Consider the following 12,192-nt stretch of genomic DNA (forward strand, 5'->3'; position numbering starts at 1 on the left):
GTTTGCTTGTTCAGATGTTGCTGTGTTGGAACCAACTTAGGTCTGCCTGCAGGTAACAGATTTGACTTGTCCTGGTACCATGTTAAGGATCTCTAAGTTGTCAACTTGAGTAAAGGTTGAGTTTAGGCCTTGAATGGATTTAGCATGATCCAGGAGGAGCAGAACATCAGAGGAGCTGGTGTTGGGAGTTCTGTAGCATTCTGGCCCTTGAATGGACATGAAGAGCATTTCTTGGCCAGGAAGGGCAATGCCATATGCACCTTGCACTTCTGGGATTCTGCACAGGCTTGGCTTCTGTGGCCCACACCGGGGACAAGCTGGCAGGACCAGAAGATAGGCTGGACCTGCCATCTCTAAGTGTCTAGGGCAGTTTTTCTGACCTGTCCATAATCATTCAGGCACCATGTCGGGAAATCCTAACTCTCACATCTCTCAGCACGTAGATTTGCTGGAATTACACCTCCCCTCTGCTGCCCTGTAAGTGGGGGAGCAGGAGGGTGGGGAGGGAAGAGCAGCACTTTGAGTCTTCAGATAAGCAACTCTAAAGATCACTTCTAATCTCATCAAAACTCTGCCTGTGTGGTATAGAAGTGACAGTTCTTGGGTCTGACCATTTTTCCTCGTGGCCTTTAGAGGTTGGCAGTAGGAAAGGTAAGTGGAACCTTTTGTACCTCCTGGCCTGCACCATTATCTCCTCATGCTTGCTGCCTTCTCACGCTGCACATTTTTGTATGGGGCTGTGACTTATTATAATTTTGCTTTTGTTTGTTTGTTTATTTTCCTTTTTTTTTTTGTTTTGTTTTGTTTCTCTTGTCACTTGAGACTGTACAAAGGCCATCTGTTGAAGCTGAGTTTTTCTCTCCTGTTTGCAGGTATTTTTAACCATGCGGTGCCTTCTGCCTCCTCTCCTCATCAGTTTGGAGCCAGTTTCAGCAGCAGTGCTGTCTCTAGCAGCACCGTGCTAAGCTTAAACCCTCTGCAGGCTGTTGCCAGCACCTCATCCTCATCCTTCCCACCCTCTTCCTCTAATTTAGTATCATCTAGTGAGACTAGACCTGCTCAGCACCTCAACAGAGCTCCAGTGCAATCTGTCTTCCACCCCCCTCCACCTCCTCCTAACGTGTCCTTGCCTCCCCCTCCTCCTTTACTCGCTTCTAACTCCGAGCCTGCTCTCCTGCAGAACCTGCCCTCCATCCCTCCTGGCGAGACGTTCCTGCCCTCCTCCTCCTCCTCCTCCTCTTCCTCTGTCCAGTCTAACTCTTCTTTGTCTCTCAAACTGGCTTCTCTCCAGCACAAACCCTCCCGCCCCTCCTTTACCGTGCACCACCCGCCCCTGCCCCGCGTGCTCCCGCAGCCCAACGCCGCTGGCACGGCCGCTATGTGGGTGACCCTTGGCATGCAGCCTCCTTATGCTTCGCACCTTTCGGGGGTTAAGCCACGATAAAGAGCTTGCTTAGCTAACAGTTCTTGTTTTGTAAGGTAAGGCCAGACACAAAACCAGAGGAGTTTGCGGGCGAGATGCTCACTTGACGCTTCTTCCTTTGCAGAGAGAGAGAGAGGTCGGGGCCGGGGCTCCGTGAAACAGGAACGTCTGAAACGGGGAAAATGAGCCCCAAAATGGGAGAGAGAAACCTCTGAAATGGGGAGAGGAATCTCTAACATGTGGGGACTGAAATCTCTAACATGTCCAGATTGAAATCTCCAAAATGTGCGGATTGAAATCTCTAAAATGTGGGGAGTGAATCAGCTGGTGGCAGAGGATGGGGAAAATGAGCCCTAAAATGGGGGAGAGAAACCTCTGAAATGGGGAGAGGAATCTCTAAAATGTGCGGATTGAAATCTCTAAAATGTGGGGAGTGAATCAGCTGGTGGCAGAGGATGGGGAAAATGAGCCCTAAAATGGGGGAGAAAAACCTCTGAAATGGGGGAGAGAAACCTCTGAAATGGGGGAGAGAAACCTCTGAAATGGGGAGAGGAATCTCTAAAATGTGGGGATTGAAATCTCTAAAATGTGGAGATTGGAATCTCTAAAATGCGGGATTCAAATCTCTAAAATGTGGGGATTGAAATCTCTAAAATGGGGATTGAAACCTCTGAAATGGGGATTTGAAATCTCTAAAATGTGAGGATTGAAATCTCTAAAATGTCTGGATTGAAATATCTGAAATATGGAGGTTTGAAATCTCTAAAATGTGAGGATTGCAATCTCTAAAATGTGAGGATTGCAATCTCTAAAATGTGGGGATTGAAATCTCTAAAGTGTGAGGATTGAAATCTCTAAAATGTGGGGATTGAAATCTCTAAAATGTGAGGATTGAAATCTCTAAAATGGAGATTGAAATCTCTAAAATGTTGGGATTTAAATCTCTAAAATGTGGGGATTGGAATCTCTAAAATGGGGATTGGAATCTCTAAAATGTGGGGATTAAAATATCTAAAATAGGGATTGAAATCTCTAAAATGTGGGGATTGAAATCTCTAAAATGTGGGCAGCAAATCAGAGGATGGTGGCAGAGGATGGGAAGTGTTGGTGCTCTCTGTTCTGGGAGTCAGGATTTCTCGACACAAAGTGCTCACAGGGGTAACTCTGCTCTGGCTCAGGGTTATGTTCAGGCTGAGGTCTCTTCATAGGAAGAGAAAATGTTCTTTCTGGAGGTAGCCACAGGAGGAAATGTCTATTTTTCATGTGATTTTATACAGTTTTTGGAAGTGGGTGTTGCCCATCTGATCCCCCTCCCCTCTTGCACAGCCTGTTTATCCCAAACCAGTCCTTGTCTGTAGCACTGAGGTGCCCAAAGGTGCCTCTTTGTGACTCTGTGTGACAATGTGGTGGTCAGTAAAAACTGCCAGTCAACAACAGCTGCTCTAAATGGTCATAAAGTCAACAATCTCTGGGTTATAAGCTTCAGCTTTGCTTGGAGAGCAAATTCCCTGGGCCTGCAGTGCAGTCAGTGTCCCTGCATCACTGGAAACACAAGCACAGGTAGCAGAGAGGGGCTGTGACTCCCCTGTCACTTCCCTGTGCTGGACTTGCTGCCAGGGCCAGCAGGAACAGCCCCAGCAGATGTTTTATTTTTGTTCACAAGCCCTGGGAGCACAGGGAATGTGCAGGGGGCAGTGGGCTCCACTCTCCACAAAGGCTGGAGGAGCTTCTGGAGGCTGTGTGCATTTCTCCTGCAGCAGATATTGATTGAACTGTCTCCAGAATAAACTGTACCACCACAGAGCTGGGTCCTGTGGTCAATGCAAACACTCTGTGGCAATCCTGCTGTACCAAACTCGTGCTTGCCAAGTGCATCCAAGTGTGCCCAGCCCCAGAGCTGGCTCCCTGCTTTCCTTGTAGGTCTGTGATATTGTTGCTGTCCACTGGTACCAAAGCTACAAACGTGGTTGAACACACTTTGCTGCTTTATAAAACTCGATTACAACACACCTGAGAGAGCCTCTGTGCATTGTGTGTAGTGTTTTCCTCATCAAATTCCTCCTCAGACACCACAAAACCCCTGGTTAGGCTTTTGGGAGGCACGTAAGTATTGCCAGGTCCTTCCCTGCAGGAAAGGGAGGCTGAGGAAAGGATTTGTGTGCCAGCAGAGAGGTGGGCATGGAAAAAAACCCCAAACAGAGAGAGGATGGGGATGGAGGAAGATGGGGATGATAAGGAGGGTCTCTGTTGGAATTACCTGGAACTGAGACCATGCTGGACTAGGATCCATCAGGTGTGACAGTCCCTGTCACTGGAAAATACTGAAAATAAGAGGCAAAGCACAAAAGGGACTTGTAGAAAAATATCTGGGTGTCAAAGGTGGGTTATGGAGCACAGGAGCAGAACTGATGGTGCCTGAGGTGGTTGTGATCCCAAGCACTGTGACTTGAAGCCAAGGAATTTGAGCATTGCCCTTGATTTCAGTGGGAACAGAAATGGGTTCAGATGTGGAACCAGGAATTGGGGACTGAAATAATCTGCTTTGTTTCTGTGCTGGGAAAGCTGGGCCTGCTCACCAGGACAGGAGAAGGCTCCAGGGACACCTCAGAGCCCCTTTTGGGGCCTGAAGGGGCTCCAGGAGAGCTGCAGAGGGACTGGGGACAAGGCCTGCAGGGACAGGACACAGGGAATGGCTCCCACTGCCACAGGGCAGGGCTGGGTGGGAGATTGGGAATCAGGAATTGTGGAATCCATCCCTGGAATGGATTTCCCAGAGCAGCTGTGGGTGCCCCTGGATCCCTGGCAGTGCCCAAGGCCAGGCTGGGCAGGGCTGGGAGCAGCCTGGGACAGTGGGAGGTGTCCCTGCCATGGCAGGGTGGCACTGGATGGGCTCTGAGGTCCCTTCCAACCCATGTCCCTCCCTCACAATAATAACAAAAAAAGCAGATTAACTTACTGTAAAAAGGTGAAATACTGAGGGGGAAAATACCTTTTTTACTCTTTTCCCCCTCACTTGATTTCAGTCCCTTAGGACAGAGTTCAACACAGCTTGAAAAACTTCAGCATTTGGAGGGGCCTCACATCCCTTGGAACATCCATCCCTTCCTCTAATGGGGATTGGGCCAAGATTTGCTTCATCTGAGGAGGTCTTGGAGCAATGTAGGAATGACTGACACATCTAACAACACAGCAGATTTTTGCCTTTTATTTAGATGAGTCTCTTCCTCTCCTCCTGTTGTGCAGGTAACTAGGATTTCTACCTCAACCCAATGTGACCTATGCAAGGACAACGTGGACCAACTTCACTCGGCTTCCACTGAAAGGTGCTCACCTGGCCTGTGCAGGGGTTTCTACTCTTACTACTGGACAAAATAAAAACCATAAAAAAAAAAAAGACCTAAACAACAGAGCAAACATTTACTGTGAATCTGACTAAAAAAAAAGGAAAAAAAAGGAAAAAAAGGCAAAAAAAAATAAGGCAAAAGAGATGCTTAAAGCTCCAGTTTGTATTGTTGATAGTTTAGATAAAGTATTTATCTTTTTTTTAAAGTGAAAACAATTTTGACTTATTTTATTCCACCTAGATTCATAAATACAAGTTATTATTATTAAATTCTCTGAATACTAAAGGACTGGCACACCAGCAGAGATGTAAAAGAGCCTCCTCGGTGCTATTTTGTCCGTCAGAACTGTGCCTCTGGTTTGAATCCTTGGTGCTGATTTCGGGGGGTTGACCAATGCCAAACTCAGTTTTTAAAGGTCTGCAGATTATTTATTCCCCTGCCTGTGTTCATATCCCAAACTCCTCTTGGTTGGCAGCCAGGGCTGACAGAGGAAGGAATTTGAGCCAGGCCCTTTTTACCTGGGTGGGTTTTAATTGAGTTTGTGACTAACGAGGGCTCTGTGGAGCAGCCTGGGCAGGCACAGCTGGAGCAGGAGGAATCCAAGTCCTGCCCCATCCCAGCTCCTTCCCTGGGCCATCTGGTGGTGCTGGGGTCACTGTGAATTTTGGTAGCTGGTCTGGTAACGCTTTTTGGGGCTGGCCTTGGTGTTTGAGCAGGTTCTGGTGCTTTGGGAAGGTTGAACGTTGTGTTTGTGTCCTGCTGCAGGCTGCAGACTTTGCTCAGCTCGTTGTTCTTTCCTTCCAAGCACAACAGGTTTCCTTGGTAGGGATTTGATACTTGACAAGGTGCATTTTGCTTTTGTGTTCCTTTGCTTTTCAGTAGGTTTTTGACTGGTAGTTCACAAAAACACCCTGAGCTGAGCCTGTGCTGTCCCTGTCCCCCTGCGTCGTGACTCGGTGCCGTGTGTGCAGGAAGGGCTGATTTTATAGAGCTGTGCTGAAAACTTCTGAGTTTTTATGCTTTATTTCCTTTGGTTTTAGTTTGTACAATGCACAATGAACCTGTAAAAAACTTATTTATTCAAGTGCACAAAGTGAGGAGGAGAAGGAGGATCCATTGAAGTAGAAATCAGCCTGGTCTGAGTTCAGGCCGGGCCAAGCACCAATTAACAATATCACAGTAGAAAGGGGATTGCAACAGCAAAATGGCTGGAAAAAAAAATCACATTCAGGCTTTGGAAAACACTTCCCTGGTGCTCAGAGGGGCAGCACTGGCTTTAAATCCCCTCTAATGATCCCTGGTGGGTCTCTTACTGCAGCATCAGGCACTGCAGGAGCCCCTTGGAGCCCCCCAGGGTCACAGAGCTGCTCTGGTTTTGGGGTCAGTGGGGTCCCTGTGCCCTCCTGGGCTCTGCATTTGGGGTCAGTGGGGTCCCTGTGCCCTCCTGGCTCTGGATTTGGGGTCAGTGGGGTCCCTGTGCCCTCCTGGCTCTGGTTTTGGGGTCAGTGGGGTCCCTGTGCCCTCCTGGGCTCTCGTGGTGCCCAGCAGGGTTGGGGGTGCTGGAGGGGCTCAGGGGCTGCAGCAGCTCCTCCCTCTGCAGGTTCAGCTCTGAGCCTCACCCTGGGCACTCTTGGGGAAGGTTTAGGACCAGGTTCAGTCTTAGGGAAGGTTTAGGACCAGGTGCAGTCTTAGGGAAGGTTTAGGACCAGGTGCAGTCCTAGGGAAGGTTTAGGACCAGGTGCAGTCTTAGGGAAGGTTTAGGACCAGGTTCAGTTGTCCTGTGGGTTCCTGGCTGTGTCTTCCATGGCAGCCTCTGTGCAGCCTCTGGCTCTGGCTTTGCCTCCTTATCCTCTGCCCTGGGAGTTGGGGGCACTTTGGAGTTTCTGCTTTGTGTCCTGCTGAGGGTCTGGCAGCTCGAGGAGAGCCTGGGGAAGGGCAGGAATGCTCAGGGGGTGAGAGGAACATCAGTAGCTTCTCGTAGGAGCCAAACACAGTGAAAGTCCTGGAATCCAGGAGCACAGTAACCCAGGTGTTGTGCAGCTGGGAGTTGGGCAGCTCCAGCTTCTGCCCCAGCACCCAGCAGAGTGCTGAGGCCCCTGGAGACTGCAAATGAGTGATTGCTGGAGGGGCAGCAGCCTTAATTAATTTTCTAATTCCCTCTCCCCCATGGTTTATATCTCTGGTGAAAGAGAGAGAGGAGGAAATTCAAGTAGAAGCTTTTCAGATCCTTTCCTGCAGAGGGACCAGGATTTGGGGTCCTTTGGAGCTCTTGTGCTTCCCTTCACCTCCAACCACAGAGATCCTGGAAGAAAACTCAGCTGCCACCCCTGTCCTGGCTTGGGTGGTGCCCAGGGCACTGCCAGGATTGTGTTGGAGGAGGAACCAGCCCAGAGATCCCATGGACAACAGGCCTGTGTCACCTGTGTCACCTGTGTCACCCGTGTCACCCTCCCTGCTTGCTGAGGAGGGACAGATCCTTTGGGAATGATGTGCTCTGCATCATCAGAGCTGTCAGAGCTCAGGGTGGCTTGGTCACTGTCCCCTCCCAGCTGGGCTCACTGATCTGACAGATCTTTTCCAACCTGAACCATTCTGTGATTCCAGGAGCCTTTGGAGCCCTGGGTGAGGAGTTTGTCCCCTGCTCTTTGCTGGCTGCTGTGGGAAAGCAAAGCCTGGCTGTGCCTCAGTGTCACCTCTGTCACCCAGGGCAGGGCAGCCTCAGGAATGGCAGCACAGCCCCTGGAGCTCAGCACAGCTGGCACTGAGCCTCTGCCACCCCCAGGAGCTTTGGCTCTGTGACTCTCCAGATGTCACCCAGGAAGGGGAGCAGAGCCAGGAGTGAATCTTTGGGGTTCCTGCAAAGGATCCAGTCTGAGCCTGAGCCTGAGCCTCATCTTCCCCCTGCCTGTGCTGGCATCCTCCCCCAGTGCCCTCTGTGCCCACTCTGGGGGTTCTGGAGCTGCCCAGCCCTGCTGGTGTCCCCAGGCCCTGCCCTGTGGCTGTTCCTGGCTGTGATTCCCAGGTTGTGCTTCCAGCTGGGCCCTGCTCAGCACTGAGGGGAGCCCAGGGGGCACTTGGGGGTTGGTGCCTGAGCTCTGGCTGAGCTGGGAGATGTCCTTGCCAAGAGATTCCTGGTTTTGTCTTCCCCCTCCCTGACCTTTCATTGCTTTGCCATGATCTGGGGCAAGCTCTGCTTAAAATCTTGGACTCACAGAACATCCTGAGTTGGAAGAGACCTGGAGGCTCATCAAGTCCAGCTCCTGGCCAGTCTCTCACTGCTCTGTCTGCACTTTGGGAAGAGCTCTCACCTGCCTGGATCCATGTGGCCACAGCTGTGACCCCACTGCTGCAACCCTGAGCCAGGAGCTGAAACCTGTTTGCAATAATTGAAGATTTTTGGAGCAATCAAAGCCAAACAGTTCCAACAAAGAGAATTTCTCCTGCTGGGGCTGGGTCCAGTCCTTGTGGGGCTGTCACAATTCCCCCTCCTCCAGGCCCCTGCTGCCAGCAAAGGACTCGCCAGGAAGCAAAAACACATCTTGGAGCAAATCTGATGCAAAAAACTGGAACTTCCTGAGTGCTGTGCTGAGGAAAACCTGTCCCTGCTGCTGAATGTCAGCGTTGAGGAGCAAGAATTCTGTGGGCTCTTCCTTTCCTGGGCTTTTGCCACCTCTGGCTCTCCAGGCCCAGTCCCCTGGGAGCCCCAGTGCTGGGAGGGCTCCAAGGGCACTGCACCTAAATCTGGGATGTGCTGCAGATGAGGAATTCACCAGCAATTCTTCTGGGGACACCCAGCAGCTGGAATTGCTGAGGGGAGGCCTTGCTGAGGATGGGGAGCTGGATCTGAGCTGGTGCAGGGGACAAAGGGAGTGGAGCTGTCCCTCCATCCCCTCCAGGCTTGGCACACACAGGGCTGTTCCCAGCAGGATCAGTCTGGAGCATCTTCACCTCCCTGCAGCTGTGGCTGCAATGGGAGAGAGGAGGGAAAGCAGCTTTGGGGGAGTGCAGCTCATCCTCACTCTCCTGGCATCTCCAGCTCCTTCTGATCACCAGGAATCTGTGTCTCCTCAACCACACAGATCAGAAATTCTTGTGCTTCCATCTCTTTACCTTCCTTGCTGTTGGCAGCACTTTATCTTCCAGTGCTCCTGGCTGGGCTCTGGGCTCAGCCTGGCACAAGAAATGGGATTTCCCCTCATTGCTGGGATCAAACTGAGCTTGGAGGGTCTGTCTGGGATCAGTCCCTGAGGTCCAGGCAGGAAGGTGACATCCCTTGCTCATGAATGGATTTACTCATCTCTTCTTGAATCCAGAGATTGCAAATCCCCAGGACTGGTCACTCCTTAGAGTGAAACTCGCCCAGCTCTGGGTCACACTCAGTTCAGCTGAGTCACTTTCTCCTTTCTTGAGTCAAATTTAATCCTTGAGGAGTTCATTTGAGCAATTGCAGCCTGGGAGGGGAGAGGTTTCCAGTCTGCTCAGCTCTTCCATCCCACCAGGGAACCTGTCCAAATTATTGCTGCAGGGCTGCTTGGGGCTGTGTCCCTGCCCTCACCCTGGGGACAGATTTCCTTCTGACACGTCTGCTGGGTCACTTCAGCCTTCTTTGGCTTCTTAAACGACTTTATTGGTGCTTTCCAATCTTCCCAAACTGTTCTGGTTCTGTTCAGACACATCTGGGAGGAGGTGGGTGAGAGCCTCACTGCAGCTCCTGCACCCTCACCCATCTCTGGGTGCCACAGCTCAGGTGCTCCCCAGCACGGTGAATTCACTGCCTGTGCTCACTGATCCCATCTCAGCCCAGCACCTGGATCCTCCTGCTCTGCTGGGCTGCCCCTTCCAGGGCCTTTCCTGTGGCCATGGGCAGGCAGGAAGGGGGTTTGGTTCTCTCTGGGCTTTGGTTCTCTCTGGGCTTTGGTTCTTGCTGGGGTTGTGTGTTCAGCATCTGCCACCATGGATTTTTTCCACTTGGAAGACAGTCCAGGTGCCAGGGTGGTGCCAGGGGGTGGTGCCAGGGACAGTCCCAGTCCCAGCAGTGCAGAGCTGCTGGGGACACCCAGCCCTGGCTCAGGAAGGGGACAGGAGGGGACAGTCAGTGCTTCCAGCTCCTCTGGGTCCCTTCAGGGCCCACTTTGGCATTGGGGATCTGCGCCCCCTGTGCCCCCTGTGCCCCCTGCGCCCCCTGTGCCCAGGGGTGCTCTGGCTCCCCTGCCCTGCTCCAGCTCCTCCTGATGGGACTCCCAGTGCTGGGAGCTGCTCTCAGGCTGTTGTTGATGGGGATCCCCTCCCTGCTCAGCCCTCCCTGGGCCTTTCCTGCCCCCCTGAGCCCTGGGGTCACCTGCAGGGCCTGGCTCAGGGTCCCTGTGCCCTGGAGCTGCCACCCCAGCTCTGGGGTTCTGTCACTGGTGCTGAGGTGGCTTTGCTTGGTCACATCCCGTGTGACCCCTTTGATTTTGGTGCTGGAATTCCCCCTCTGCCCCAGGCCCTGGAAACCTGAGGGGTCTCTGTGGGTTTTGTCCTGGATAACTCCACCCTGGAACGATCCCAACTCCCGTGGAAAATTCTGATTTTCTTGTTTTGCCTGAGCCCAAAGCACAGAGGGGATTCAGGGCTGGGAGCAGGGGAGGGCCTTGGACAGGGCTGTGAACCCAAAAAGCTTTTGGGGAGCAGAAACTTCGCAGTGTTTTTGTGAACTATCTTTGCAGCACTGAGGAAAAAATCACAGGAATTGGAGTTTTGGGAGTACAGATGTGCAGTCAGTGTATGAATATTTGAAATCTTACTGGTTTTAAAGGTTTATTTTCTTTTTTTTTTTTTTTTTGCTCCATTTCCATTTTCCGCTCCATTTGCGGGTCAGGTTTTCACTAAAAGCTGTTTCAAAATGTTGTTGTGCCATATTTTATTTATCCTTCTACATTATAAATATATAAATATATATTTAGACTGAATATTGCATTGAAAGATGCTGTTATTGGGAACTTCAGGGTTTAAACCCAAGACAAAAAAAAAAAAATTGGGAAATAATTCTCCAGTGTTTTTACTGTTTGGGATCCTCTTCCTGAAGAGGTTCCTTGAGTTCTTTATGGTGTAAAAACAAACTCTCATCTGAAAATTCCAAGTTTGACAATGCTAACCCTGAAGTTCTCAGGTTTGTGATCCTTTGGCTTTCTCAAGGTACATCTGGTTGCTTTTCTGGTGCAGTCAAATAATATTTTTTAAAAGGTTTTGTCTCTGGAGTTATTGAGGAAAAGGTGGAATGGGTTGATCCATCCTGCTTGGCTTTTTAACCTATTAATCTTTGAAGTGATCGATTTCCAATTAAAACCCAACTTTTTAGGTCTCTGTTCTACTTAAACTTCTTAGGAGTGAGAGCCTGCCCTCGCTGAGTGGGACTTGGATGGGGAAAGCAGTAGATGATGAGGTTGCTGTTGCTCAGGAATTGATTAGTAAACTTTTAACTACTAATAAAAATCCATTTTTCAATGGATTTTTAGAAAAACCCATTTTCTTAGGACAGTGATATGGGATGTTTCCTAGTGAATAGGAATTAGTTTATATAGTTTAGCCTATTAAACTGAATTATTTAAAATTCAAACTTCCCCTAATTTATCTTTTTTTTTTTGGTTTTTTTTTTTGGTTGGTTTGTTTTTGGATTTTATTTTTTTTTTTTATACTGGTAAGTTGTTCTGTCATTCCTTTCATTCCTGCCTAGCAGTAGTGTGAATTCTGGTGTGTATATATGTATGTATAATATATATATTTCCACCCAGCCTTTCTAATTCTCCACAATGTAAGAGTTAGTTTTTGCTCCCCTCCCTCCAATTAATTTCTTGTGTCTCCCTTGATTTGTAATTGAAATGATGCTTTGAAGTTTTGTCTTTATATTAAAGTGTCTGTATTTTAATACACCGAGCTCGTGTGGACTTTCACTGCCTCAGAGAGTCAGGAGGGAAATGGGATTTGGGGTTTGTGGGGGCTCAGAGGGATTTGGGGTTTTTGAGGGGGCTCGGAGGGATTTGGGGTTTTGGGGGCTCAGAGGGATTTGGGGTTTTGTGGGGGCACAGAGGGATTTGGGGTTTTATGGGGGGCACAGAGAGATTTGGGGTTTGTGGGGGCACAGAGGGATTTGGGGTTGTGGGGGCACAGAAGGATTTGGGGTTTGTGGGGGCACAGAGGGATTTGGGGTTTTGTGGGGGGCACAGATGGATTTGGGGTTTTTGAGGAGCTCAGAGGGATTTGGGGTTTTGTGGGGGCTCAGAGGGATTTGGGGTTTGTGGGGGCACAGAGGGATTTGGGTTTTGTGGGGGGCACAGAGGGAGTTGGGGTTTTTGAGGGGGCACAGAGGGATTTGGCGTTTTGGGGGCTCAGAGGGATTTGGGGTTTTGTGGGGGCACAGAGGGATCCCTGAACCAGGCAGCACCTTCA

General features: G+C 50.2%; 1 protein-coding gene across 4 annotated transcripts in view; it reads left to right on the top strand.

Annotated features, from left to right (window-relative positions):
• The window catches only part of DOT1L (DOT1 like histone lysine methyltransferase), a 93,455-nt gene extending 84,548 nt beyond the window's left edge, over nt 1–8,907 (top strand). For 2 of the 4 annotated variants that reach the window (XM_058040667.1, XM_058040668.1), the window contains exon 28: nt 873–1,780. In XM_058040667.1, the coding sequence (XP_057896650.1) occupies nt 873–1,444 (572 nt within the window). In that variant the 3' untranslated portion in view covers nt 1,445–1,780. Of the gene's footprint in view, nt 1–872; nt 1,781–4,666 lie in introns of those variants that run through there. The other 2 variants (XR_009115583.1, XM_058040669.1) reach the window with 2 other exon arrangements.
• Nucleotides 8,908–12,192: the final 3,285 nt, after the last annotated feature.

Source organism: Melospiza georgiana, chromosome 26 (assembly GCF_028018845.1).
Source record: "Melospiza georgiana isolate bMelGeo1 chromosome 26, bMelGeo1.pri, whole genome shotgun sequence".
In the NCBI taxonomy this organism is placed as follows: domain Eukaryota; kingdom Metazoa; phylum Chordata; class Aves; order Passeriformes; family Passerellidae; genus Melospiza; species Melospiza georgiana.